This window comes from Lepidochelys kempii, chromosome 7 (assembly GCF_965140285.1).
Source record: "Lepidochelys kempii isolate rLepKem1 chromosome 7, rLepKem1.hap1, whole genome shotgun sequence".
Taxonomy (NCBI): Eukaryota; Metazoa; Chordata; order Testudines; family Cheloniidae; genus Lepidochelys; species Lepidochelys kempii.
Window position 1 is genome coordinate 55,865,194 of NC_136386.1, and position 27,799 is coordinate 55,892,992.

The following is a 27,799-nucleotide window of genomic DNA, read 5'->3' on the forward strand; positions in this document are numbered from 1 at the left end:
GGGGACTGCGGGGGCACAGGTGGTGGGAGGAGCACTGGGGCGCGTGGCAGGGGTGGCCCCATTGGCTCCAGGCCAAGCAGCGACAGGGGACAGCCAGGCGCCCTAGCTCGACTGTACAAAGCCTCTGCAGCCGGCTTGGAAAGTCCCTCCTGCCCACAATAAAGATGGCGGCGCAGGAGCCCGGCTGGGCGGGAGCTGCTCTAGCCTCCCGCTCCCAACTCTATGGCGGAGGGAGTCAGCTGTTGCTTTCAACCTGACTGCGCGGGACCTGGCCCGGAGGCAGCGCGAGGCCGCGGCGGGGACGCGCAGGAGGCCAGGTGACGCCCCTCCCCCGCCCGCCTGTCTGTGGCCGCGTTCCCCAGCCGCCTGCGTCTGCCCGGCTGGGCTCCCGGGGGGCGGCGGGAGCGCGTCCGTGTGTCTGTCCCGGGGGGCGGCGGGAGCGCGTCCGTGTGTCTGTCCACAGGGGCCCCTGGGTGCAGCTTGGGGGGCCGGCCCTTGTGCCCCAGCCACCCGCGTGCAATGAGCGCCCGCCCAGAGCCGCCCACGGGGGCCGGGGGCTGCAGGGAGTGGCGGGGGCAGCAGAAGCGCCGTGTGGGGGCGAAGTGCCAGGTCCGAGTGCCTTCCTTGGACCCGGCAGCCAGGCCGGAGCGCCCGGGTCAGACCGCGTGTCAGACACCCACAGACACGTGTGGAATGGCCAGGCCATAGCGCCATCCACGGGGTGCGGGATTCGCCCGTGGGGCCGCGCTGGCATAGCTGACGGCATCCGCACGGTACCTTTCTCTGCAGATCAAAGGTGTACTGAGACCAAGGCCACATCTAAGCAGCCTCTGATTTTGGGTGCCTTCGTTTTTTGGGTTGCCCGACTTCTAGAAATGCTGAGAATTCAGCCAAAGTCATTAGGAACTGTGGAGCTGTGACTGCTGAGCCGGGCCCTTCTGAAAATCAGCCTCAAAGTGTCTAAATTTAGACATCTAAAAATGGCAGCATTCAGGATAGGGGTTGCTTGCTGAAAACCTGTCCCCCTCCTGACCTAGCAAGGGCAATGTAGCAAGTCAGTGGCAGAGCCAGAAACACAGCCCAGTCCTGACTCTGACCACTAAAATGCTGCCTGCATCCCCAAGACTCCTTGATGTGGTTCTATCTCCATGGTTCCCAATTCCCCTTGGTGGGGACTGTGTACACACGCAGCTGCAGAGGTTCCCATAACATCACACCAGTCTGCCAAGCCCTGAGAGAACTGTATAGCCCTGCTTGCTTTTGTGTGTGGTTTTATTTGACAGCTGTCACATGACATTTACAAAAAAAATATATCCAACTATAATAAAAATCAAATGTGCCTTTGTCTTCAATCCTCTTCCATGTTTGTGTTGTTGTTTTTTTTCTTTTGCTGGTGATAGCTTGGGTTTCTTGGTAATGGATCTGGGAAGACGTGTGTGAGATGGGGGAGTTAAACTCTAGATTTTTGTATTTTAGTTTGACTTCCAGACACTTAATAATAGTGGGATTGTGATATTCGAAGTCTCCTGACTTACAATTATACAACTATCTAGAGTTCTTGTTCATGCTCCTGGCCTCTTGGCTAACATACTATAAAAGCAAATGGGACAGGGGGTCTTGAAAAGTGACACAGCTGTAGCAAATTCATTACAAAAGTTATGATTAGTTTAACTTTAGGTACAATATTTGCTTTTTTCTTGTCCCAGTTTGTTTTTGTAGCACCCAGATGTATGGAGATAGCTGCTATTTAAAAAAAGAAAAGGAGTACTAGTGGCACCTTAGAGACTAACCAATTTATGAGCTACAGCTCACGAAAGCTTATGCTCAAATAAATTGGATAGTCTCTAAGGTGCCACAAGTACTCCTTTTCTTTTTGCGAATACAGACTAACACGGCTGTTACTCTGAAACCTGCTATTTAAACAACTTACTTTTTAAAACAGCATTAAATGAGGAAATAAGGTACTCCATGTTGTGTGTCACGCTGAGATGACAACATAACAACACTTATTAGCACTTGTTCAAAGTGTTTTATAAACATTAGCTAATCCTCATAACTCCTTGTGAGGTAGGTAACTGAACATTATCCCCATGTTACACAAGGGGAAACTGAATCAAAGAGATTAAATGACTTTCCCAAGGTCACACAGCCAGTCTGTGTCAGAACTGGGATTACAGCTCAGGACTGTTTTTAACAATCAACCTATTATTCGGGTGGTTTAATACTTTGCTTTTGAGGCCCATGCTGAAAATGCAAAGGTGCTGTGATGGCACAGTTCAGCCTCCATCCTCTGGTGTCTTACTGCTTTAATAAGACACACAAGTAATGTTTCATAGCTATAGCTGAGATCACAGCTCCTTTTGCTGGTTAGGAATAGGATTTTGTTGTATTTATTATACACTCAAGGTCCTGTCCAGTCCTCCAATTCTATGGTTTTTCAAGCAAACACCACAGAAATGTAGAACTTGAGAAATGTTGCCACAAAATTCCAAGGCTACTACGCCTATTAACATATTCAGCTTAATATTTTACATTTATATAGTACCTTTCATCCTGAAGGATATTGTAGTGTCCTTTGCAATAGAGAAGAAAAATCATAATTAATATAAAGGAAATTCTTTTAGACTACTACATAGATTCCTTGTCTCTTGCTCCTAAACTACACATTCTGTGCTTCCCACACTAGGTCTTCCTAATTCTTGGCTTGGGCTAAACAGTCCTAGAATGAACTGCTGACTATACAACAGGTACCAAAAGGCCTTACAAAGCCTAGCTATGATCCTGTAGTCCTTACTCAGGCAAAACTACCATTCATGTAAATGTGAGCTTTGCCTAGGTAAGGGCTGCAAGATAGGCCTCTGTATACATACAGCACTACTGAAGTGCAGCCATCTCTGGAGAGGAGAGTTGCAGCTATCCAATGCACAGCATGCTGTGTGACAATAGGAGGGGAGGGAAAATTCTGGCCATTGACAAATGTACTGTGTGTTGTATTAATTAGAAGTATCAGGCTGGAGGGTATTGGGTTGTTGATAGAAGCCTGATTTTACTGTTGCAACACTATACAGTTAATTGTGTTACGTGTACAAGAACCCTGACCGGCTCTCCCATAGCAACCACACCATAAAAGTCCTTCAGACGCTTGTTATGCACAGAACAACAAAAACCAAAGCATAATCATTAAAATACTGGAACTCTAAATATCCTGGAGGCTATTCATTGTGGAAAGTTTTCTTTTAAGTTTAACAAAGTGTTTCAGAGAGTAAATTGTTTGTTAGAGTCTGTTGCTTGTATTGAAAGTTCCGGGGGTGGGGGGGGAGAACAGTGTGAGTCGGTTTGCTGTTGGATTGTAGCTAGGGAGCTGTTGTTGAAAAATGTTCCTTTTTTCGTTTTGGTTGGTTAGGTTTTGGGAGGAGTTGTTTGTTTTAAGACAGGCAATGCACAAGAAGGGGGGAAAAAAGAACAAAAGAGGAAAATATAGCTGCTGTCTCTAATGCCTGTTGTTGTTCCATTGAAGGGCAGCTTTTGCCCTTTAGTTTCAGCAAGACTCCAGCCCACTCTGTAGGGCTCATCACAGCATCTATCCTTACAAAAAATGCTGGAGGATCTTTAATGTTCATGTAGAGCAGACAAGGCTTGTTTGGGTTGTTTTTTGTTTTTTGTTTTTTTTTAAGGTCTCATCTGAAAGATCCACAGGCTGTAAAGTGCATGGGACTCAGTGTATCTACTACAGCAGGATAAAAGATAAGAAGCTTCCACTGGGATTTGATCCTATGTTTCCAGAGCAGAGATATTTGAAAGATGAAGCTTAAATAATTTATACAATTGTAGATGTGCCATCTTTAGCTCTCTAGTTAATATAAAGGGCTCTAGCTTTGGCATGGATCTCTGCACCAGCAGGAAAAAAAAGGTGTGTTGTATGTGAGAGAACATTTTTGTCCTGCCTGTAAGTGAAATTCTTGTAGTCCAGCAACAGACTCATGGGCCTGCTACCCCTAAAGTAACCGGTACTAAGAGAAACTGGAAAAAAATCAGAATTTGGGGATAATTCCACCTCCAGAATGTGTGTGTTAGTCAAGAAGTTTCCAGGATAAAATGAAACTAGATATTTCCATTAGTACTGTACCATGATAATCATACCACAACTATAGGAGAGTGTTTTCTGGAGCTCCATTGCAAAGACCCAGCATGTAGGTCATGTAAGGGGGAGGGAAAACTCCTTCTGTTCATGTAGGTACAGCAGAGAACGGATGTGGGTAGCACTGACCATGACAGTTTATGGGTATGTCTATACAGGAAAAGCTGTGCATGAGTGAGCTTGAATCCAGCTGGTGTGGGTAACGATAGCAATGGAGACCATGCAGTACGGGCTTATCTGTGCCGGGCCTGCACTACCTGTGTTGGAGCCCACGCTGTGCTGTCTTTCACTGCTATTGTTACCCATGCTAGCTGGATTCAGGCTAGCTCAGGTAGGCTAGCCTGTGCACAGCTACTGCTTTGTAGATAAACCCTGAGATATTTAGGATGGTGTAATAACCTATTGAACCATAGCATCAAGAACACAGTGAGCAAAGGTATTTGATAGAGAAAGGAATAGATTTTCAAGTAGTCCCTTCACACCTTTTTCTAAATGACACCACTTTTCTCTCAGCCCAGTTTGAGAAATAGCTCTGACCAAATGAGTTTTGTGGAAACCAAATAAGCCGTCCATCCAATATGGCAACTTGAACCCATCCTGCCAGGATACCTGTATTCAGATAGTAAGCTCCCCTGAGCACACTGTTAGCACTTAAATAGGTTGGGTTTTATTTTATAAGACCCTCCAAAAGATGACAAGGAATTCCAGTGGCCTGAGATCTTCAGCTCTGACAGTGTAAAACTATAAGGTTGTAACCACAGCAAGGGGATGACACAATCACTTCTTCTAAAAGAACCAATCAAGGCAGAATGACAGCAATGCCATTTCTTGGCTATGCATGAAAGAAGAGCTATGTTTTTGGATAGGAAGCTAGGAAGAGTTCTCAGGCCCATTTTATAATGGTGAAAAATAATTAAGGAGTTCTGCATAGAGAGCTGAGCCAGCTAACACCCACCAAAGAGGTGGTTATGTTAAAATCCACACTGCAGTTGAGGCTGGAGGCTTGAAAGAATGATAGCATCATTTCAGTACAATTGTGTTTGCGCCCTGGGGAAAATTATTTCCCCTGCCTTTAGGGGATTATAAACTGCATTATAAAACTCATCCCCTGCAAAACTCTGCTTAAAAGATGAGATCTGGTAACAGAGCCCGCAGTTAATCCTCTCACGTCATAAACAGAAGAAGGTACGGCACCAAAGACCTTTCTGCTGTCCTGAGGTAAGGCATTCTGAAACTTCGATAACACAAAACAAAATTTGCAAGGATTAGTTTGATCTTGAAGAATCAGTTTCCAAATATTTTTCCATGGATTTTTATTTAGTTTTCTCTATTTCAGGAGAATAACTACAAACTAAATCTGATAGGCAGCAGAGCCTTCAGACTTCACAATCATTCCAGATGAATGTGCCACGTGAAAGGGAAGGACAGGTCTGAGATACAAGGTCCTGTTTCACTGGAAGAGAAATTCTGGATGGTCTGTGTACCTTAGAAGGAGGTGTGTCTCAGAGGCAGGTGCCTGGGTTGGTAGGTGTGCTTGTCCTCTTTCATTTTTCTGAGGGCTCAATGCTTGTGGTCTTACAGCCTTTAAATTAAAAACACATCTTTGCAGTTTGAATATAATGGCTTGGCTTTGTAATGAATAGGTTTATCTAAATATGGCTCTTGTTGATGGATATGGTAAAATACTATCCTGTTGACATGTCATTCTGAGACTTATAATTAAGAGACTAAGCCAATTGGCCCTCTCCCGCCCATACATAATATTCTGAAACCAGATGTTTTTCTGTCCACTAAATGGGGCGTGGGAGCCTGTGGAACGGACATACTTTCGTCATCTCCCTATTTGCTAATAAAATAACTGATGGAGTATTGTCTCTTCTGATCACATGAGCTAGGACTGCTCTGCTCTTGACATTGCATCTGAGGATAGTATAATGAATCCACTGAGCTATAACAGGTCAGCAGAGGGCAGTGTGATGAATCTGCTATGGGAGAATCTGCTGCTGGCCTTCTAGTTCTAGAGTGGCGAATGCTGGATCAGCCAGTAAGGGAAGTTTCCAGCAGCTGGGAGGATGGTTGGAGATGTGGGGGAATAGTCACTAAGGCAGCAGCCGAGGGTGACCAAACTGGGGTTCCTGGAATTGCTTGTGCACAGTTTAAGAATAACCAGACTCGTGTAGATAAGAACATGCACATATAAACACACCCATCACACTATGCCTGACTCTGTAACCCCCATTTCTCTCCAGCAACGGAAACTAGCCTCCTGCAAGGCCGCTGAAATCACACGCTGCTCATCCGAGAGGCAGCCTTATCCTATCATGCCCCTCTCCAGAGGGGTTTCATAGAGAGAATGCTAGTTACATAGAGCGAATCGACTAGTTTATCGGCCTTCAACTAATAAGAAGCTGAGATGACCTCCAAACTTCAAAAGGCAGAATCCCATAAGGCCGTTGCTTTGACTAGATTAATCTGTTGAGTTTACTAAAGTAGTGATTTCCAGACTCCTGTGAGTTGGAAAAGAATGGACTCCAATGCTGGAGCAGCTAGTCCTACTGGGCCCAGGCATCTGGCAGTGGTGGAGACCTAGCCATGGAGCTAACTCAGTTACTTAAGTTGTCAGGCCTGTCATTTAAAAACCATCTTGCTATGAGGATGATCCAAGAACTAATGCTTCCTTACAAATTTCTTTGATGTCTTCTGCTGAGATGGATGCTCTGCATTCAGTTTGGGATCTGCTAATGACCTGGGAGTCAGGAGACCTGGGTTCTGGTTCCCAGTTCTGCCTGACATCATGAATGAACTTGGTCGAGTCACTTTACTACTTGATGACTTGGCTTCCCCATCTGTAAAATGATAATGACTACCATCACAGGGAAGTTGAGGCCTAACCAATGTCTGCGCATTGAAAGGTGTAGAAAAAGGAGTATTTTGTTAGTTGGTCTGAGACGTTCTTCACTTCTGTTTGCCATTTTCCTCTGTGGCAGGGAAGTTGAGGGCTATGGAGAACTCATTGAAAAGCACCCAGATTATCCAAACTCTGCCCATCCCCCGTTTGGCATGGAATGTCTCATGAATTTATCACAAAAGGGTTTCCTTTCTTCAGAAGCCTGTTAAAGGTGGGTTTCTCTGAGAACAAAATCTTAAATCTGGAGGTAAAAATGAAGTTTGGGGAGATGCTAAAATAGTCATTCTGAGAAAGCTGAGAAGGACTCTATGCACATTGACTGAAGCTTCTTTCTAATGTCTGTCTGTCTACCTACCATAAACGTTGGAAATTCCCTTTGTTTGGAAACCAACCTGGGTAATTCTGTAGGACAAAATCATTACAAACCGACATCTTCTCAGGAATTGTCAAAGGTTTGGGAAAGGGATTGTAAATGATCAGTTAGTAGTTGGTCTGAGCTGCAATACTCCAGTTGCTGATTTATTTATCCTTCTCTTCCTTTCCTCCCAGTCTGATGCTCCCCTGCAAGTGCTGTTGATTAAGGAGACAAGTGACTTTGCCAGTTCTATTGATCAGAATAAATTACTAGCAACTAATTTATGGACCTCGCAGAAGTGCCTTTGATGTGGTGGGCTGTGCTCTATTGTTCAGTAAATTGGGTTGTCAGAAAAAGTTATTGTTATGGTTATTGTTACATTTTATTGTTACAGTTCTCTCCCATAGCAGTATTGGCCAGCCTCACAGAAATGATGAAAATCTCTTCTCCTACCAGCAGAATGTCATGATGGGTCTGAGTAAGAGGGTGATGAACTCTCTCCCTACCAGTAGTGACTGTAAAAAGGACATCCCCAGTGCTCTATATTTATTGGCCATCCAGGCTTTCTGTAAAGGCTAATGACCTTTCTTGGACTTGCAAGCTCAGGGAATTTGCTAGTGACCAGCGATTGCAGGTTGGGCTTGGCATCTGCAGAACTGCTGCTTAGTACAGTCTCCCCAACAATGAGATTCTGAAGTCAGAATTTTGCTAGTAAATGGGTTGATGATGCTTGAGGCAGAAGAGAATCTAGCTTGCTCTTCAGTGGATATAAGCTGCAAGGTTGAGGATGGCAAACTGATTTTTGCCAGTCAACTAAGAAGATATGATTCATTTAAAAAAAAAAAACACATGGGCAGCAAAGAGGTGTTTGTTTATGGTCAGCTTCCACACTGGAAGGATATGACATTTGCAGAAGCAAGAAAATTACTAGCAAAGAGTCGTCCTAAGCCGAAATGGAAAAGCCGTGCAACAAATAGACACAAATAGGGGTGGCATGTGGCTAGGCCTTCATGTTGGAGAGCTCTTATTAGGATACTTCCTTGCTTTTGTTTTATTGCAATGCTATGAAATGAAAATGTTCGTGTTGCGATTACTGTAAAGAAGCCTTTTTGGTTAATAATAATAATACATTTGTCTTGCTGGAGATGTCTTCCTTCTTCTGTTGTTTTTTGCAGGTATGTTATTTATCTAGGTTCCCTTTTTGATGCCCCTCACTGTGAGCTTTCGAGCACCTCCAAAGAAGAATGATGTCAATGATACCTCATTATTACTTACCTATGGGAAAGAGTCAGGGAGGGGAGGGGTCTTTTAACTATTAAATTTAGAAAAATGGGAATACTGGCAGAACGCTGGAGTTGCAGAAGAGCTTGGGAGAACAAGTGGGTTTGGTCTTTAGCTCTTAAGAAATTGAAATTAGTGGTGGTTCTTATTCCAGCTGATAGTGAGTAGTGTAGCCTGGGTCCAGCTGCTGTGAAGTTCTGTCCACCAGGAGGAGTGTAGACGTTCTTCCCTGCATCCCACAACCCATTTAGTTTAAGAAAGAGAAGGATATGGAGTGACTGGGTCACAGTCTGTAAGTACACCGGACCCTCACTAGAATGCAGGATTTGGGATCCATGTGCGGGGACCGCGTTAAAATTAATTGCAATTAAAGTAATTAAATTTGGGATCCATAGCCGCGACCATGTTCCATGCAAATTCGCATTATATAGACGCGCGTTCTAGCGAGGGTCCGCTGTACCTAAGTGGGGAACAAAAATTTGATAAGAGAGGGCTTTTCAGTCTAGTAGCCAAAGGTCGAACATGATCCAGTGCTGGAAGTTGAAGCTAGACAAATTCAGATTGGAAAGAAGGTGTAAATTTTTAACAGTGAGGGTAATTAGCCCTTGGAATAACTTCCCATGGTCATGGTGAATTCTCCATCACTGACCACTTTTAAATCAAGGTTTGGTGTTTATCCAAAAGATCTGCTCTAGTTTAGCACTCTGGCCTGTGCTATGCAGGAAGGCAGGCTAAATGATCACAGTGGTCTTGGAGTCTATGAATCTCTCCCATTTGCCAGAGTTGTTTACTCTGCTCCCTGCTCCGCTGAGCACAGAATGCTGCTGTGATCGGTTCTAAACCCTGGCATAATCAACAGAGTACCTGCCAATGGGGCGCCACAGTCTGGTGTTCAGTGCGCTGGTGCAGGGGGTTCTGTGTCTGGAGATAAATTCCAGATGGCTCTTGCAGAATACACAGGAGCCCTGCTGTTCTCTGGCCAAGGGAGGGGGGCGGGCTCCAAAACTGTATTCACACATGAAAACAAAGCTTATAACCTGGCTGGAAGTGCGGTTCCCCACAGGGGCCCTGGAACCCAGTGTTGAGCACAATCGGGTAGCTGTTTGTATCTGGTTAGCTCTGGTAAAGTCCTCTCTTAGGAGATGTGTGCAGCCATGATTCCCATCGGAGCTGGTGCTCAGCACCTCACAGGGTTGCTCTCCTAGAGGCCTGTGCTGCCTAATTTAGGGTTTGGTCCTGCTCCCAATGAAGGGAGGTTCGCCACTGATGCGTGCTGGAAGTGTGATCATGCCTGTAGATTGTAAGCTCTTTGGGGTCATGCCCACGTCGCTCACCAGGAATCGTGATCCGTCCTCAAGTAGGCGTCTGTGTCTGTGTATGTAACTCAGCCCTGCAGTGAAAGGTTCCTTGCAGTGAAAGGTTCCTTGCTGTGCTGTCAGCTGACATGTACCTCAAGAGGGAAGTTATGAGTGAGACAGCCCGTGGGATAGCATCTCTCCAGCGGGTTCAGACTGGACTCTGCTGCTAGCAGAGAGAGAGTGGGTGGACAGTGCAGTCCTGCCCTTGCTTGCGTGGGAGGTCTGTGATCCTTAGAACGCCCCTGCTCAGTTACTGTTATCAAATGTTCCCATTGTGGTCACATTCACCTACAGAACAGCTCCTTCAAAAAGCACAACAATGGGCTCCTGTTTGTGCAGGATTCTGCTGGCGCTGCCCTGCCTGACTGGGAGACCTTTGATATTTTGGCTGGCAGACTGGTTGGCTGTGCCCTGCCTGGTATTCCCTTGTGAAAGCCGCGATAGGCTGCCCTTTCACTGAAAGGCACTATCCTGTCTCCCACCCATTTACAAAGCCAGGCATCACTGAAAACACTGTTAGCTGGAAGATCCGTCTTCACCCTCAGTGAGCAAGCAACACCTGAAGCCTTCCTTCATTGGAGTCCATCCTGCCATCTGATTCCGCAACTCTGCAGCTTGACACGTGTTAGGATTTCTAGCTGTACTACACCTGCTGAGCGAGGGAGCTTTACTCTGCACTTGTGAAAGCCTTTGACACCAGTAGCAGAGAGAAGCTGTGAAACACAAGAGTGGTCTGACTGTGTTGGGCTGATATCTCTGGTGGCTCCTCATACTGCAGGTAACTCCTACGACAGTTCCCCAGGCCAATATGCCGGACCAGTGGAGTTCATGAATTGTTCTGATTGCATGAGCCTACATGGAGGTGTTGTGAATGTGAATGTTTTGGTCTCATTTTTGCTTCTGAAATTATATGTTTTTCCCCCCCCCCACTTAAAGAAACCCATTTAAAGAGACATGGATCTTGAAAGAATCATTCGAGACTCTCTGACATGCTTCATCCAGTCCCACATCCCTGATGCTGATCTCAGGTATGTTCCAGCTCGTCTTTTTAATTTGGACTTTCTATTAGTTGCCCCTTTTATTAAACTCCAGGTCTGATATTCTAACCTCCATTTATTGTATTCTGCTGCCCCTCAATCCAGATCTCAGGGACGCATGTAATTTGTCCAAAGTCTGCTAGAGCCCTCGCGCCATCTGTAACTTGGCTACACTTGAAACTTCAAAGCGCTGCTGCGGGAGCGCTTTGAAGAGCGAGTGTGGCCACGCACCAGCACAGGGGGAGAGCTCTCCCAGCGTTCCTGGTACTCCATCTCCACGAGGGGATTAGCTTAGAGCACTGGGAGCGTGGCTCCCAGCGCTGGGGCACTGTTTACACTGGCGCTTTACAGCACTGTAACTTGCTGCGCTCAGGGGGGGTGTTTTTTCACACCCCTGAGCAAGAAAGTTGCGGTGCTGTAAAGTGTCAGTGTAGCCATAGCCTAATAGTGTTACCATTTAGTAGCTTCCAGTGAAACTAAGGAATAAGGTTATTAATGTCTTATGCAACAACACAGATCTAGCTAGCTCCTATCATCTTAAAGGCACCCCGAAGTGCTTTTCAAACAGCAGACTGATATACCAGTACACAGTTTATATTAACAAGAACTTTGCCCACTAATGAAATGCAGCCATCTCTAGGTTGGAATGCAGTGGCTGTTTTGCGGTAAGTGGCAGCCGTATGCAGGCTTAGGACAGGAAGTGAAGAAGAGTACTACATCCAGTAGATTGTTAACCTGAAATTCTATCTACAGAGTACAATTACCCTTGGAATCTGCCCAGAATACCAGAATTAACATTGTCACAAATGCTCAGGACCTTGCTCAGACATTGTAACTCCAACAGTACTGTCCTCCCTCCCCCAGCAGTGTACTGGGGTATTACTTTAGTGCTGACTGGGAAGGAAAATGGTCACAAATTAAACTGCACAAGTCATTTTCTGCAGCACCTCAGATTATCCCTGAAAATCTGCCCTACAACTATTGACCAGGTCCTATGTGCCTTCATTTGTGAGATTTGATCCAATCACAGCACAGGAAGCTGGCTAAGTGGGTCCTGTGACTGCAGCTGCACTACGTGGAAGGGCACTAGGGGGGTGAATACCTGTTAGCTCAACTCCCTAAGCTTGCATTCTCCTTGTCTCCAGCGGGATGGATGAAGTCTTCTTCTCCTACATCGCTAGTGTCCTGGAAGAACTAGGCTCACCAGAGTCGTCCGAGGAGAACTTTGATATGGACACGTTTGTGGAAATGATGGAGGCGTATATCCCTGGCTTTGCAGAAATCAACAGGTGTGTGCCTCTAATCATCTAGGACATACATGCCACGCTTCAAGAACTGGGTCTAAGTGTCTTAGTACCACAGAGCTCAGTTCATAGAATCATAGAATATCAGGGTTGGAAGGGACCCCAGAAGGTCATCTAGTCCAACCCCCTGCTCAAAGCAGGACCAATTCCCAGTTAAATCATCCCAGCCAGGGCTTTGTCAAGCCTGACCTTAAAAACCTCTAAGGAAGGAGATTCTACCACCTCCCTAGGTAACGCATTCCAGTGTTTCACCACCCTCTTAGTGAAAAAGTTTTTCCTAATATCCAATCTAAACCTCCCCCACTGCAACTTGAGACCATTACTCCTCGTTCTGTCATCTGCTACCATTGAGAACAGTCTAGAGCCATCCTCTTTGGAACCCCCTTTCAGGTAGTTGAAAGCAGCTATCAAATCCCCCCTCATTCTTCTCTTCTGCAGGCTAAACAATCCCAGCTCCCTCAGCCTCTCCTCATAACTCATGTGTTCCAGTCCCCTAATCATTTTTGTTGCCCTTCGCTGGACTCTCTCCAATTTATCCACATCCTTCTTGAAGTGTGGGGCCCAAAACTGGACACAGTACTCCAGATGAGGCCTCACCAATGTCGAATAGAGGGGAACGATCACGTCCCTCGATCTGCTCGCTATGCCCCTACTTATACATCCCAAAATGCCATTGGCCTTCTTGGCAACAAGGGCACACTGCTGACTCATATCCAGCTTCTCGTCCACTGTCACCCCTAGGTCCTTTTCTGCAGAACTGCTGCCTAGCCATTCGGTCCCTAGTCTGTAGCTGTGCATTGGGTTCTTCCGTCCTAAGTGCAGGACCCTGCACTTATCCTTATTGAACCTCATCAGATTCCTTTTGGCCCAATCTTCCAATTGGTCTAGGTCCTTCTGTATCCTATCCCTCCCCTCCAGCGTATCTACCACTCCTCCCAGTTTAGTATCATCCGCAAATTTGCTGAGAGTGCAATCCACACCATCCTCCAGATCATTTATGAAGATATTGAATAAAACCGGCCCCAGGACCGACCCCTGGGGCACTCCACTTGATACCGGCTGCCAACTAGACATGGAGCCATTGATCACTACCCGTTGAGCCCGACAATTTAGCCAGCTTTCTACCCACCTTATGGTGCATTCATCCAGCCCATACTTCCTTAACTTGCTGACAAGAATACTATGGGAGACCGTGTCAAAAGCTTTGCTAAAGTCAAGAAACAATACATCCACTGCTTTCCCTTCATCCACAGAACCAGTAATCTCATCATAAAAGGCGATTAGATTAGTCAGGCATGACCTTCCCTTGGTGAATCCATGCTGGCTGTTCCTGATCACTTTCCTCTCATGCAAGTGCTTCAGGATTGATTCTTTGAGGACCTGCTCCATGATTTTTCCAGGGACTGAGGTGAGGCTGACTGGCCTGTAGTTCCCAGGATCTTCCTTCTTCCCTTTTTTAAAGATTGGCACTACATTAGCCTTTTTCCAGTCATCCGGGACTTCCCCGGTTCGCCACGAGTTTTCAAAGATAATGGCCAGTGGCTCTGCAATCACAGCCGCCAATTCCTTCAGCACTCTCGGATGCAACTCGTCCGGCCCCATGGACTTGTGCACGTCCAGCTTTTCTAAATAGTCCCTAACCGCCTCTATCTCCACAGAGGGCTGGCCATCTCTTCCGCATTTTGTGATGCCCAGCGCAGCAGTCTGGGAGCTGACCTTGTTAGTGAAAACAGAGGCAAAAAAAGCATTGAGTACATTAGCTTTTTCCACATCCTCTGTCACTAGGTTGCCTCCCTCATTCAGTAAGGGGCCCACACATTCCTTGGCTTTCTTCTTGTTGCCAACATACCTGAAGAAACCCTTCTTGTTACTCTTGACATCTCTGGCTAGCTGCAGCTCCAGGTGCGATTTGGCCCTCCTGATAACATTCCTACATGCCCGAGCAATATTTTTATACTCTTCCCTGGTCATATGTCCAACCTTCCACTTCTTGTAAGCTTCTTTTTTATGTTTAAGATCCGCTAGGATTTCACCATTAAGCCAAGTTGGTCGCCTGCCATATTTACTATTCTTTCGACTCATCGGGATGGTTTGTCCCTGTAACCTCAACAGGGATTCCTTGAAATACAGCCAGCTCTTCTGGACTCCTTTCCCCTTCAAGTTAGTCCCCCAGGGGATCCTGGCCATCCGTTCCCTGAGGGAGTCGAAGTCTGCTTTCCTGAAGTCCAGGGTCCGTATCCTGCTGCTTACCTTTGTTCCCTGCGTCAGGATCCTGAACTCAACCAACTCATGGTCACTGCCTCCCAGATTCCCATCCACTTTTGCTTCCCCCACTAATTCTACCCGGTTTGTGAGCTGCAGGTCAAGAAAAGCACCCCCCCTAGTTGGCTCCTCTAGCACTTGCGCCAGGAAATTGTCCCCTACGCTTTCCAAAAACTTCCTGGATTGTCTATGCACCGCTGTATTGCTCTCCCAGCAGATATCAGGAAAATTAAAGTCACCCATGAGAATCAGGGCATGCGATCTAGTAGCTTCCGTGAGCTGCCGGAAGAAAGCCTCATCCACCTCATCCCCCTGGTCCGGTGGTCTATAGCAGACTCCCACCACTACATCACTCTTGTTGCACACACTTCTAAACTTAATCCAGAGACACTCAGGTTTTTCTGCAGTTTCGTACCGGAGCTCTGAGCAGTCATACTGCTCCCTTACATACAGTGCTACTCCCTTACATACAGTTGTTGCATCAAGCAGCTCAGTGCTTTGGTTAAAGGATCTTCTGGTCCCAAAACTATGCAGTCGTGTACGGGGTCTTGCCTTTACTTGGGTACATGATGACGAATAGCAGTACAGATTGCAAGCCGGCCCCAGGTCTTCTGAGATCCCAGTTTGTTGTACTGGATTTACTATGGCACTAGCCTGCTGCATACACTGGCTTTACAGGGTCCATCTTTCTAGATCGGTGGCTCAGCAATATGGTTGTTTTGCATAGACTGAGTTGCATGTGCTCAGTGTAGAATTCCAGAAGCAGCTGTCTGCTGTTAGTGACTCTCTCAACTTCTGCCTAGTGTGTGGGGGACACTATACAGTGATTTCAGGGCGGGGGACTTGTTGGTACCTAGATCAGCAGGAGAAGCTTGTGCTCCCTATGCCATTCACACTGCGACTGTCTCTTGCAGCGGGAACATTTGTGAAATGATGTTTGCCCTCTCAGAAAGGCTCAGTGAAGCTCGCAACAAAGGTAAGTTGCACGGTGGACGCTCAGGCATGCAGAGATGAATCAAGGATGTGGTTTTAGTCTTAAGTTTCTCTGAGGGATGGGGAGCATCACAGAACAATGCATGATCTTGCCATTTAAGCTGGGATATTTAGGAGAGTCTCACAGGGACTCTGAATCGCTTGACTTCTAACCAGATTAAGTCAGTCTTGACAGGAGCATGTGGGAGGGCTGGTAGGTTGGAATGCGCTTGTTTGTGGCTGAACTAGAGGCATTTGGGGGGGAAACCCACTTGAACACATCCCTGGGGTTGCTGGTGATCCCAACCACATATAAAGTGAATGCAGAGTAAGGGGAAGGTTCCCTCTACAGGACTATTGCTCCTGAGGTATATAGAGGGGTCTTGTGTATAGTTTGGAAACGGGATTGGACAGACCAGGTCAAATCCTCCTTCCAACGCCAGTAAGTTGGGGATTTCTCTCTGCATTCCTGTTAGCAGCATGGCTCAAGGGTTGCAAACCCAGACAGTCTCTTGTACATGATACTTAGCCTGAGAGAGTCAGCTGGATTCTCTGTCATTGGCGTCTGTAAATTGAGATGGGATGCCTTTCTAAAGGAACTGCTCTAACCCACCCAGGAGTTAGTGGCTGGCTGCAGGAATTGCTGGATGAGGGGTGAGACCCATCGCGGCAGAGGGGCCAGATTTTGTACAACCGAAGCCTCACTGGCATCTTTTCTGGAGCCAAAAGGCCCCACATAATAGAGCAGACTGCCCCGCCCTTATCATGCATACTGGGGAGCAGCCTACTGATAGTGTAACAATAATACATAGCATGGCTGCAGCACCCTTCAAGCTACAATCTCAGGGTGCCTCACATGCGCGGAGAAGCATCATCCCCACTTTACAGATGGGGAAACTGAGGCATATACCCTCTAAATGACTTCCTCTTATTACACACAGAGAGTCTGTGTTAGAGCTGGGAGAAAAGAAGCCAGGGATCCTGATTCTCAATCTGGTACATTAACCATCTTCCACACACATACCCCCAGTACAATGCTGGCTTCATCAAAGCAGCCTGACCACATTGCACACTGGGCCTCACACCATGCAGGAGCCTTGCCTATATGTAAATTAATTCCCAGACAACAACTGAGAGTATGTACCGGTCACTTAATAAAACACTCTACAGGGATGGTGTAATTTATCCCAACCCCAGCAATACAAACCCCAGAAATTCATTTAAAAGATCAAGGTGTCAGATAAAAGAAATCCAAACATATTAAGGTCTGGAAACACACAGTTAAGGCACCCAAACAACCTTAACTCTGCCCCACTGCAGGCTGTATGAACAAGGTGGCAGCCATATCTGATTGGCAGTAGTAGGAGAGCATTGGCTGGAAACCAATCATGGAGAAAGGAATTAGTGCTGGCATGCAGCACAGTAGCAACCTTGTCCTTCCCATAACGAAAGCTATAGGTAGCTGTAACCTTTACAGGGTTGTTCACAAATAAATATGCACTGTGTCTTTAAGGAAAGGTTTGCCAAAAGGCTGCAGAGAGTGCGAGCAGTGCCCCTGCTGAAGAGCTGAACCACAGCGATGAGCAGGGGGCAGGAGCTTCTGATGAGGGGAGGCTGCATATACCAGCAGAGGGAGCCATGGCTCAGGTACTGGGTTGTTGCCATAGAGAACTAGACACAGGACAGAGTTGCATGCCACAGGTTACCATACAGGGCTGGACATAATCTGGCTCTGTAGGTGTCTATGTGGTGCGGGTGGCCGGAAGCAATATTATCTCAAGATGTGACCTCAGCTTGTGATATGATGAGCAGGGTCTTGTCAGTACTGGGAGGGGAAACCTTCCAGGAAAACTCAAAGGTTGCCAGAAGTGGTGTGGGCAACTCCACAGCTCGTGCTCTTCCCTCTGAATCAGCACTGAACCAGTCCTGCAGCTGGGGGACACTGTGCTACTTTCTGGACGGGAGGTAGCAGAGCATCTGCCTGCTTGTAATTAAAGATCCCACGGGACTTTTCACAAAAGCCAAATATCGACTCTGACTGCTAAATTCTGCATCCCTAAATCCCCTCCCAAGTTTTAATTTCTTACATTCTCCATTTCCTGTTCTAAACCATTGTACAGCTTCCCCTTTCCACCTGACAGGTGGCTGCATTTCAGTGGTGGGTGCCGTGGTTCCTGAAGAAAGAGTTTGCAGAACTTGTTCCTAATGTTTGTACAGTGCTGGATCACCTCCGTCCCCTCTGTGCAATTCAGGGACAAGCCAGCGTTTACTCTCCAGGGCCCATCAGCCATGCTCCAGCTGTAGAAGAGCATTGCTCAGCTGGTATTCCCACTGTGAGCACTTCCCTGCACACCTGGTCCCATCCCTGCTCTTTCCCCCTGCACTGAGGCAAGAACATTCATACTGATGCCCTCGTCTTGCTCGGTGATTGTCACCATTTACCACTTGCTTTATAGAAACTGTCGTTACTGCACTTCAGCGTCTCTGCTGCCATAGTAGCATGCTGTGCTTAAACCCCTCCCCGCCCCCATTTGCTGCGACACCACACGGTGGGAGTGCCAGTTGTCAGGGCTACAGGTAAATGGGCCAGTTCCCAGAATCTCTCAGGGGGTGGATGTGCAGCATCACAGTAGGCAAATGAGCCGACACCCAGAAGACCTACCTTGGGGGACTGCTAATCTGCTGGCAAGAAGTAGGCCAATAGTATCCAGACTCCTTGCTGCTGTGTGTGAGGGCAGAGCCTCCAAAGAGCTAAGCCTATAACTAGCTCCCCAGCTTCAGGGATGAGGTTTGCACCTGCCCGTGTGAGGAGACTTGGTTCTGCGGAAAAATATCTGGCTTACCGGAAACCAATTTTCCTGGCCGAAAGTGCCCAGCCCTTTGCTGCCCTCCAGAGTCAGCCCAGGTCTGTCTTACCCTGACCAGGGAGCAGAAGGTGACCCGAAGGACGGGGTGGAGCTGCTCCTGGAGATGTTCCCAGCCTGCACCCTCAGCCAGGCTCAGAAGGCACTAACCATGGCACTGGGAAATCTGGACGAGGCGGTGCAATTACTGGTGGAGGAGAAGGTGGAACCTGGCCCAGGGGGTGCGAACGTGAAGGTATTGTGGCCCTGGCAGCAGCACCGGGGGGGACTGGAGGAACCGGTGTCCACAAATACAGCAGGGCATCACACCAAGATGAAACATAGTTCATTACCTCTGAAAGTGGCTGTGGGGATCTTCCATGTCCCCATAGCAAATGGAAGAGGCCAGCAGGTCCTCACCCTGTGAGCAGAGCAGTGAGATCCCACTGAGCTGGCTCCTTCCCCAGGGATTCCAGGTACAGGCTGTCCAGCCTGCTGGGCTGCTACGAGAGAGGTTGTGCCCCACGCATTCTCCCCTAACGCTGACTGGCCAGCATCCGGGGTAGCTTCTCCACACGGGGACTAGCTAACAGGATGGAACTGGACAGCTGATGACTTTGTAGCTCACGCACATCCTTTCCTACTCTCTAATCCCAGGAGACAGCAAGGCCCTGCCGAGTGCCCAAACAAGACGACCTCAAACAATTTATCTTACAGAAGTAAGTACCAAGCAGCGAGGATCTGCTCATGTCCTTGTTAGTGGCAAGAACGGGCTCTGATGAGGGGCTTGGGGAAATAGTCACAAATGGAACTTGCCCACCCAGGCTACCCTGCCAAAGTGACCTATCCGAGAGCTTTGGTGTGTGCCACTCTGCAGTTGGGCCATTGGTAAGGGGAGGATCCTGGCATGCCTGGGCCATGGCTAATCTCAAAATGCAGGTCCAGTCAGAGAAGGGATGTGAACTCTGCTCGGGGTTTCCCTCTTGATTCTTACAACCACGTCTGGCTCAGACGAGCCTAAAGCCACTATCTGTAAGTGCTGAAGCTGCAGCCTGCACCTGCCCAGCTGGGATCTGCCCCTCCAGACTGGTTCTTTCTGCTTCCCTATGTCACCGCCAGTGATAAGTGACAGCTGGAATTCAGCTGGCGGGTGTGAGCAAGGCAGAACGGAACCCAGCTCACTCTCCCAGAGTAGTACTGTCTCCCAAGGGCTAACCTAGCTCCAGCTGATCTGACACAGGCTTGCTGTGATCGCGAGGGAGCAGCTGTGTTGAGTAAAAAGGTGCCATTTAGTCACATATGCTAACCTCACTTTAATGGTGGCTTTGCCAAGGTCCTTACAACACAACTCAAGCACAGTGAGCGAGAGCAGTCTTCTAGCTGGAAATACACAGGAGCAGCTATCCTAGCTCAGGGACAAAAGACCAAGGCTGGCTGTGCTGACACATAGTTGTATTGGCTCTAGAGTGGCAAAAGGGAGTAAAGAACTCATCAGTGCAGTGAGCACGTACCTGTGCATCAGTCAAACATGGAGCGAGGTGACACTTTACCCCTCAAACAAAACCCTTTAGCAAAGGGCATGAAGTTTTGAAGGGAAGTCATCTCTGAAATGAGAGATGCAGCCACTTCAGCACTGTGCTACCAGGAACCCACCGCTGTGCATCTCAGTCGAGTCCTTCAGCTGCGTGGTGCTCAGAACATATCGTAGATGCTGCCTGCCCACAGAGATTGGAAAGTAGCAAACCTGCTTCCTAAAATAGACCAGAACTTGCCTCTTCCACCTCCAAGCAACTCTTGACAGGGCAAGGATTATGGCCCCAGATCCTCCAAGATATTTAGGTGCCTAACTGCCATTTAGGAGCTAGGCACTTAAATATCTTGGAGGATCTGGGCCTATTTGAGCAAACCATGTAGCCAGGCTGCCTTCAGGTACACTTCACATGGCCTGGGACGTCGCTTCAGGGTCCTTTAGCTGGCTGTGCAGATCCCACCCATTGAGAGGATAGCACCTCTGACGCTGTAGTACCTCCTCCCTCCCACTGTTAGTCCTGGGCTCATCCCCAGTGTTCCAGCTGGAAGTGGAGTGCAGCAGGTGTTGAGGTCACACTGAAAATGGGGCGGGGGATAAGGAAATGGGATGTGAGTAGCCCATGATAGTGTTGTGTGTGTTGCAGCTTTCACTAATCCCTGACTGTGTTTCAGATACATGATGGTGGACAGCGAGGAGGACCAGAAAACACACAGGCCGGTGCCGCCAAAGGAGGTGAGGAGAGCCACGGTCGGTATGGCTATGAGAGTCTTTGGCTATAGCAGGGTCTAACTACAGGTTGGCAGCAGGGTGAATCTGCCACAGTTAAAGCCCCATTCACAGAGCCTTTGGCTGGAAGGAAGGGGGAACTGGTCCAGCCAAGAGAGGTGTAAGACTGGCAGCAGGAGCTGTCACTGTTTACCACTTCAGCCTAATGCTGTGCTTCCCCACGGGGGTGTATGTATACCCCCATGGCTCCATCTTGCTTTCCTACCAGTTATTTAACCAAGACTCACGCAGTGTTCTCCAGCCGCTGAGATCAGCTAGTCCTGCTCTTAAAGAACGTGTGAGACACCGAACCTAATGCTTTCAGTTGATGCTAATTCCACCTGCCCCGAAGACACACCCAAGCCTACCCTGCAGACGCACCCAGGGCTCCCATCACTTTCCACTTCACATCAATTTCACTTCCTTCCTAGGCTCCCAAGAAACTGATCCGCTACATTGACAACCAGGTGGTGAGTACAAAGGGAGAAAGGTACAAAGACATTAAGAAGCCAGAGAGCGAGGAGATGAAGAGAACTTACATCAGCCTCAAGCCAGCCAAGAAATACAAATTCCACTGACGGACATTCCCTGCAAGGCATCTTCCTCTGTCTTGCTGGCTGAGGCATGGAGGGACAGACCAGGGAGGCAGGAAGGATGAGAGGGGCCTTCTATACTCCTCGGACTGGAACTAACCTACCACTAGGAGCCAGCATGCTGCTGTCAGCCTCTAATTATAGCATGATGTCCCAGAGAAGCCTGTTCAGCAACGCTGTTTGTGTAACCTTCCAAACTGTCCCTCCGCAGCCAGGAGCCAGCCGTCACTATGGCAAATTTGACTAACACAGCTGATGTGTGTCCTGGACCTCTCTGCCATTCCTTGCATGGGGATTTTTTATAGCTAATGTGTGGCTAGTGCAGTTCACAGCTGTCTTTTTAAATGTGTGTGCAATGGTGTTTCTGTTGATCGTGACTGTTAGTAAAGATGGTGTGAATTAGTGTGGAATTCAGCCAGAGTACATTTGCTCCTGGGAAGGGTCGCGCACCTGCAGCCCCTCACGGTTGGTTGGAGGCTTAAGCTGCATCTTTCTGTCTCTGCCGCACCCCCGCCCGAGGCATGAGATGGTGCCTGTAGACTGGCTACCTGCAGCTCCTTCAGCGTGTTGAATGCACAGTGATTGTAAGGGCTTAGGTTAGAAACTAGGCCTGGTATTGTGAGCTCCCCACATCTCTGCCAGCACACTTCCTGATGGCTCTGCAGCAGCCCAATAGGGCCAGCAGCTGAGGACACCCCTCCAGAGCCCTGCTATTTCAGGGCTGGAACCTGAGTGGCAGCCACCAGCCCTGTGATGAGCAGGGGACACAGCCCAGGATGAAGGCTTGCTACACTTCTGACCAAACTCAGATGTGAACTGAGTTCCCCAGCAGTAAGTGGTATCTGCCCCCTGCTGTACAGAACCCCCAGGGGCCTTGCTCTTCTCCCTGCCCTAGCACTTGGGAATCAGGCCCCCCGCACTCCAGGGCTAGTGTCGCTTTCTCCTCCAGCCCACGCTTGGAGCTAGGGCTGTGATTCCCAGCTCTCATCGAGCCAGGTGCTAAAAACAGCAGCGTAGCTCGAGTAGCACACGCAGCAAGTGGTGGTACAGGCTAGCTGCCCCGGGTACGAAGCTGCCCAGACCCACAGCTGCCTGGTCAGGGTGACTAGCCTGTGCCACTGCTGTTGGGAGATGGCCCGCCGGTTTCTGACAAGGTCGTTCCAGTGCGCTGTAGCTATCACTGAGACTCCCTCCCCCCCAGCTCAGCAAGCCCTGTCCTGGCTGGGAGGAGAGCTCAGCACTTCCCCTTCGATAGGGCAGAGCTGGTCTGGTTTATTCAACAGTTCTGCAGCCAGTCCACGGCCATAGTCCCTGCACAGCATCTTGTTCTCTGTAAAGCCGATGCCCAGCACGCTGGACTTCGAGATTTTAAATATTGCTTAAATAATATATCCTGTTTACCAGCTGACCTGGCCCAGCCAGGGTGTGTTCAGCACCACGGCGTTGCTGAGAGCGCCTCTCACTTTTCACACCACTGCAAAGTGCTGCCGCTCCCCCCAGGAGGCAATGCGGGAGCCCTGTTACAAACACAGCCGTGGCTAAAGAGCACCAAGGTGGCGGGGGGTAGAGGGAGGTCAGAGAGCCCTATCAGGACCAGCCACACTGATGGGACTGACTGCTCCCTCTGAGTGTCTCAGCAGCAATTTCTTACAGCACCCTCCAGGAAGCAGAGGCCAGCTGGGCGCTCTCTCCCGCCTCAGCAGCAGCAGCAGCCGTCCCCCTCCTCTAGATCTGAAGGTTAATGAAGGGGGCAAATCCAACCCCATCCTGCAGGAGAACGAGGGCCCTCTGCAGCGGCAGCTCCACGTCCAGCTCCACCCCACGGCCACGGAGGATGCTCAGGCTGGACTCGGCCACCTTATGACAGTGTTTCACCTTCAGCGAGCGCAGCTTGGTGCAGTACTCGGCCAGGACCCTGCCAAGAGAGAGCGCAGGCTGGAGGCAACAGCTGCTGCTCCCAGCACCCTCCTGCACTGTTACTGGAAGGTGACACACCGTACCCATGGGAGGAGGGCCTTGCCTGGGCATAGAGCACACGCAGGAGATGGTAATCTGGTGATCAGCTCAATCCTGATCCCTCTCCATGGCATTCCAGAGAGCTTACTGTAGCCAAGCCCCCATCCGTTACATCTAGTATCTACGCTGTCCTCCAGTGCCTGCCAGCAGCCTCCCCAGCAGCCCAGAGCTGCCACTGCACCCAGCACCACAGAAGCGAGCAAGGAAGAGACCCAGCCTCCCTTCTTTCTCTCTGATCTCCCCCCGCCGCCCCCCACGGAGGGCCCCCATCCTGCATGCACAGTTAAACAAACTTGGTACCTAATGGACTCATTCTTGACCCGCAGACACCCGGTGAGGTCCAGGTGCTCCAGCTCAGGGCAGCACTTGGCAATCTCCTCCACCGCCGTGTCACCCACATTGGCATTGACAGCCAGAGAGAGGGACTTCAGCCTGCTGCACTTCTGCACCAGGTAGCAGATGGCTTCGTCCTTCAGCTGGCGACAGGCCGTCAGGTCCACGGACTCCAGTCCCTTGCAGTGGTCAGCCAGGCTGCGCAGAGAGAGGCTGTCCACCCACTCGCAGTGAGCCAGGGAGAGACTGCGCACATGGGGGCAGCTCAGTGAGATGGCCACCAGGGCATGCCGGCTCAGCTGCAGGCAGCTGCTCAGCTGGATCTGCTGCAGGTGGTGGTTCTGGCCAATCACAGGAAGCAGCTCCTTGTCAGTCAGCCAATCAGAGCAGTTCTGGAGCGCCAGCTGTTGCAGAACTTCGTTGTCTTTCAGAAGGTTACAGAAAGCAGTTTTGGGGAGGTGAGGACCAACCTGCATTGGGAGAACAGAGAACAAGACCTCCAGTGTATCAACACTGCTCTGGCTCTTAGATTCTCTGGCTCTTAGATTCTCTCCCTCACTAGTCTCTTCCTTGCACCAGAGACATCAAAGAGCGAAGAGCCAGAGGAGACTTGGTAGGTCACCAAATCCACCCCCTCACCAGGGCTGCAGCACTTCCTGCAGCTTCTTCTCCACTTCAGTGGCCCAAGGGATGGGGCTCCCACAGCTTCCCTTGGAGACCATTCCACAGTACGAGAATTCTTGCCATCAAGAAGTTATTCCAGCTGTTCAATCCAAGGTTACCTCCTCTGAATGCCATTGAATTGCTTCTGTTTCTAAATCCCTGCCTCTCTACATTCTCCAGCTGTAAATACTTGCAGACAGGCCTGCCCCTCTTAGTCAGTGCTAGGGCAAGTAATGCCCATTTTGCTCTTTTTTTAAATTTTTCCAGCCAGTCACTCCTTCCATCTAATCTCTCCTAAGCTATGCAAGTCCTCATGTGAACACACGTCTTTTGAACAACTGCGGCTCAAGTGAATTTAGCCGCAGTTGGTAACAAACTGAATTTAACTAAATCCACTTGAACCACTGCTATTCCATAATAAATGTATTCACTCAGACTTGCACTAAAATAACTTCCCAGGTTCGATTTGTAACTGGTTTAACATACACCTCTTACTATTTCTGTGCTGATTTGTGTGTAGACCAGCTCTTCACTGAGGCCCAACTTACAGTCTCCTGTGTTTCCTACTCATCAGGAAGAGCCATCCCTGCAGCCTCCCCATACCACCTTCCCAGTAGGGCTGGGAGAATGCTTGACTTGGTGAGTTCCAGCCCCTAAGGCTGGACATACCTGCGCACATCATATTCCCATCCCCCCGCCTCAAGGAGCCAGACCCATCTAGACACATCATATTCCACACACACACAGCTGTATGCATCATTCCCACCTGCCTCCAAACCTGGGCAAAACAGAGAGTCTGTCCCATTCCCAGCCTAGCGCCTCTCTGCTCCCCCCTGCTGGTGCTTGGATAGGGCCATGGGAAGGGCTTCTGGTTTCATCATTCCTGTCAGCCTAATGGCCTATTATTAACAAATCTGTGCGCTGCTGAGACTTGAATCATTCCTGTCAGCCCCTGAAAGCATGGGGGCCGGGGATGTTAACCAGAGCAAATATTCTGACTGTGATTTGCCTTCCTCCCTCCTACCTAGCCTGACTTTCCCATTGTAGGTTCTTCCCACACGTAACAGCTCTCCCCAGCGCCAAGTGCAGAACTCTCCCATACCTGGCTAGAGTCAAAGCAGCGCATGTTGGCCAGGTACAGCTGGATGAGAGTCTGGAATGGCTTGCTGACCCTCTGCAGGCTCAGGAGCTGTCGCAGAGGCAGATGGCAGAGGATGTGTGGCACCAGGATGTCCTCCCAGGGCAAGTCCAGGAGGTGGCCCCTGAAGGAAAAGCAAAGGCAAGTAAACCCTGGAGCCAGTTAGACCCTGTTTCTCATAAAAGCCCAAACTGCTTCACAACAGTGACTGGGCAGCAGCCAACCAGCATGTCCAGAAAACAAGCTGCCAGAAGGAGAAACTAGTTGCTAGAGGGCTGCTTTTAGCAGACTCCCAGCTCGGGGCTGGATTTGCTCTCTTGTGAAGCTTCCCCAAGGATCTCAGACGTGCTCCCACTCCAGTCAAGCCCTCCATCCTTCAGGCTGTCAAAAAGGCCTCCTGATTCCCAGCTGCTGGACAGGCAATCTCTCAACAGTGAGGACAGTAAGTTGCAGCGTGAGGCCAACTGCATCCAGCCAGTCTGTTTAGCTCCTATTCTGTCGCACACCCGATCCTTCCAATGGGTCTAACAAGCAGGGGAGGCAGCCAGTGTTACATGTAAATGGCGGGGGAGGGGCTGTCATGCAGGCCCCGGCACTACTGCGGCAGAACAGAGCCCAGCACCCTCTGATGAGGCACGGAGGGCACAAGAAACACATTGTACAGCAGAAACAGCCTCCCGGGGGCGGGGGGGACGGGGGCGGCACATTTTCTGCTTCAAGTTCTGTCCATTTTTCTAAAGGGATGTTAAAATGTGGAGCGGTAACTAGATTTCCATGCTTTAAAAGGCAGGGCGAGAGCAACTGCCTCAGCATGGCTGTCAGGCGGCTACCCTTGCGAGGGCCTCTCTACAACCCAATTCCAGCAGCGGCGAAGGTAGCTGGGGCGTCCCTTCCACCCAGAGCCGGACAACGCGCACTCCCGAGTCCGGCCGCGCCAGCAGCGCCTACCCCGCTGCCCCTCTCATCGCTGAGCCTTCGACCCAGGGAAAGCCACAGGGAGCGCGTCACCTGCAGAGGAAACCGAGCTGGCTGGGCGCCTGCCGTGGCGGGGGTGGGTGATGGAGCAGGGCGCCGCCCGCGGCTGGGGCACCCGCAGCACCTGTAAGGCAAGACCCACTGCCCGCCGCGCCGCGCCGCGGCGAGGGGGGCCCGGGCCAGGGCAGGCGGGCGGGCTCCCGCGCAGAGAGCGAGCCGGCAGCACTGCGCGGGCTCCCATGCAAGGGCGAAAGCGCCACGGCAGGGGCCGCTCTGGCCCGAGACACCTGCTGTCTGCCGGGGACGCTGCCGCCGGTACCTGGGGCAGGGCCGAGTCTCCCCTGGCGGCTCCATGGGGCTCTGGTCCCGTCTTCGCCAGCCGGCCGGCTCGCTTACCCCGCCCCCAGCGATGACGTGTCAGTGGCGCCGGGCGCCTGCTAAGCGTGTCATGCACGGGCAGGCCGCTCAGCGGGGCGGAAATGCGGGTGCCCCCTCCCACAGACCAACTCAATCGAGCGCTACAGCGTCGACCGTCCGTCCCTGCAGCGTGTTCTGTCCGGCTGGACCCGCCGACCCGGAGAAAACGATCCGGTCTAGGGCGGGCGCGGGTCCAGCCCCGGGGGCAGCGGGGACTGAATCCGCCCCTTTTCCAAGGCCTGCCTGTCTGGAGGCGGATCACCCGGGGCTGAGCCCGGTCCACAGGGCTTGGGGGCAGACTGTTTGTGCCTCGGCCCGTGGGGCTAGTGCAGCCTGCCTAGCAAAGTGGGGTCCAGGCGTTGGAGGGAAGACCACGAGAGAGATCACGTGCTGCAGGGAGCCCTGGGGGGCGCTCTCCCCGCCAAGCAGCCTGGCTGGGCAGCAGCGGAGGTGGACCCTCTCCAGGGGTGGCCATACTGGGGGTCATGGGAGCAGCTGGGGGTTCCTGTTGTATTATGAGATATTTTTTATTACTGAACATTTATACTCAGCAGCACCCAGAGGCCAACCAGCATGAGCCCCAGTGCTGGGTGCTGTACAAATGTTATCCTGTCCGCACTCTGGGTTGGGCCCTAGCAGGGAGTATCAGACGTGGAACCTCTGGATCTTAAAGCATGAGTCTCCACTGTGTGGTGCTAAAAGCCCAGCTCTGTTTGCCAAGGCAGTAGCAGACTCATCACCTGTCTGTGGCTGTCACCGCGAGAGGTAAAGAGAGCACCATGTTGGGTGGGTGTGGGCAACAGAAACACATTGTGAGAGGCAGTCCCTACTCCTGTAGAGCTTCTTGTCTAAGCTGGGGGATTACCCCTCACTGGCTTGCTCAGATCCCCCATGGGGTCACTTGGTTGCC

The 27,799-nt window shown here is 50.0% G+C and overlaps 2 protein-coding genes across 6 annotated transcripts; one reads left to right on the forward strand and one right to left on the reverse strand.

Annotated features, from left to right (window-relative positions):
• On the forward strand, positions 1-21,757 carry CUEDC2 (CUE domain containing 2). 5 transcript variants are annotated; one of them, XM_073352933.2, is made up of 10 exons: positions 1-317; positions 5,475-10,818; positions 10,977-11,068; positions 12,223-12,366; positions 15,558-15,619; positions 17,129-17,262; positions 18,541-18,714; positions 19,116-19,177; positions 20,661-20,721; positions 21,186-21,757. In XM_073352933.2, exons 3-10 carry the CDS (start codon positions 10,995-10,997, stop codon positions 21,330-21,332), a joined length of 858 nt encoding a protein of 285 aa, XP_073209034.1. In that variant the 5' UTR covers positions 1-317; positions 5,475-10,818; positions 10,977-10,994; the 3' UTR covers positions 21,333-21,757. The 5 variants fall into 5 exon arrangements, with proteins under 5 accessions (XP_073209034.1, XP_073209033.1, XP_073209037.1 ...); XM_073352932.2 differs by having other exon boundaries at positions 5,475-5,662; positions 7,596-11,068; XM_073352936.2 differs by having other exon boundaries at positions 5,475-5,633.
• Positions 19,894-26,871, reverse strand: FBXL15 (F-box and leucine rich repeat protein 15). Its single transcript, XM_073352931.2, has 4 exons — positions 26,792-26,871; positions 25,462-25,621; positions 23,664-24,166; positions 19,894-23,262 (listed from the first exon to the last, which is right to left on the reverse strand). Exons 1-4 carry the CDS (start codon positions 26,824-26,826, stop codon positions 23,073-23,075), a joined length of 888 nt encoding a protein of 295 aa, XP_073209032.1. The 5' UTR covers positions 26,827-26,871; the 3' UTR covers positions 19,894-23,072.
• Between the last annotated feature and the right edge of the window lie 928 nt (positions 26,872-27,799).

What these genes read in the sequence shown, in the direction of transcription:
- CUEDC2 (XM_073352933.2), top strand. Translation starts at nt 10,995, where the DNA reads ATGGATCTTGAAAGAATCATTCGAGACTCTCTGACATGCTTCATCCAG. An exon ending in ATCCCTGATGCTGATCTCAG is followed by an intron (nt 11,069 to 12,222) that starts GTATGTTCCAGC and finishes CCTTGTCTCCAG; the next exon opens with CGGGATGGATGAAGTCTTCT. An exon ending in GGCCGGTGCCGCCAAAGGAG is followed by an intron (nt 20,722 to 21,185) that starts GTGAGGAGAGCC and finishes CTTCCTTCCTAG; the next exon opens with GCTCCCAAGAAACTGATCCG.
- FBXL15 (XM_073352931.2), bottom strand. Translation starts at nt 26,826, where the DNA reads ATGGAGCCGCCAGGGGAGACTCGGCCCTGCCCCAG. An exon ending in GAGACTCGGCCCTGCCCCAG is followed by an intron (nt 25,622 to 26,791) that starts GTACCGGCGGCA and finishes CTTTTCCTTCAG; the next exon opens with GGGCCACCTCCTGGACTTGC. An exon ending in GTCAAGAATGAGTCCATTAG is followed by an intron (nt 23,263 to 23,663) that starts GTACCAAGTTTG and finishes CTCTCTTGGCAG; the next exon opens with GGTCCTGGCCGAGTACTGCA.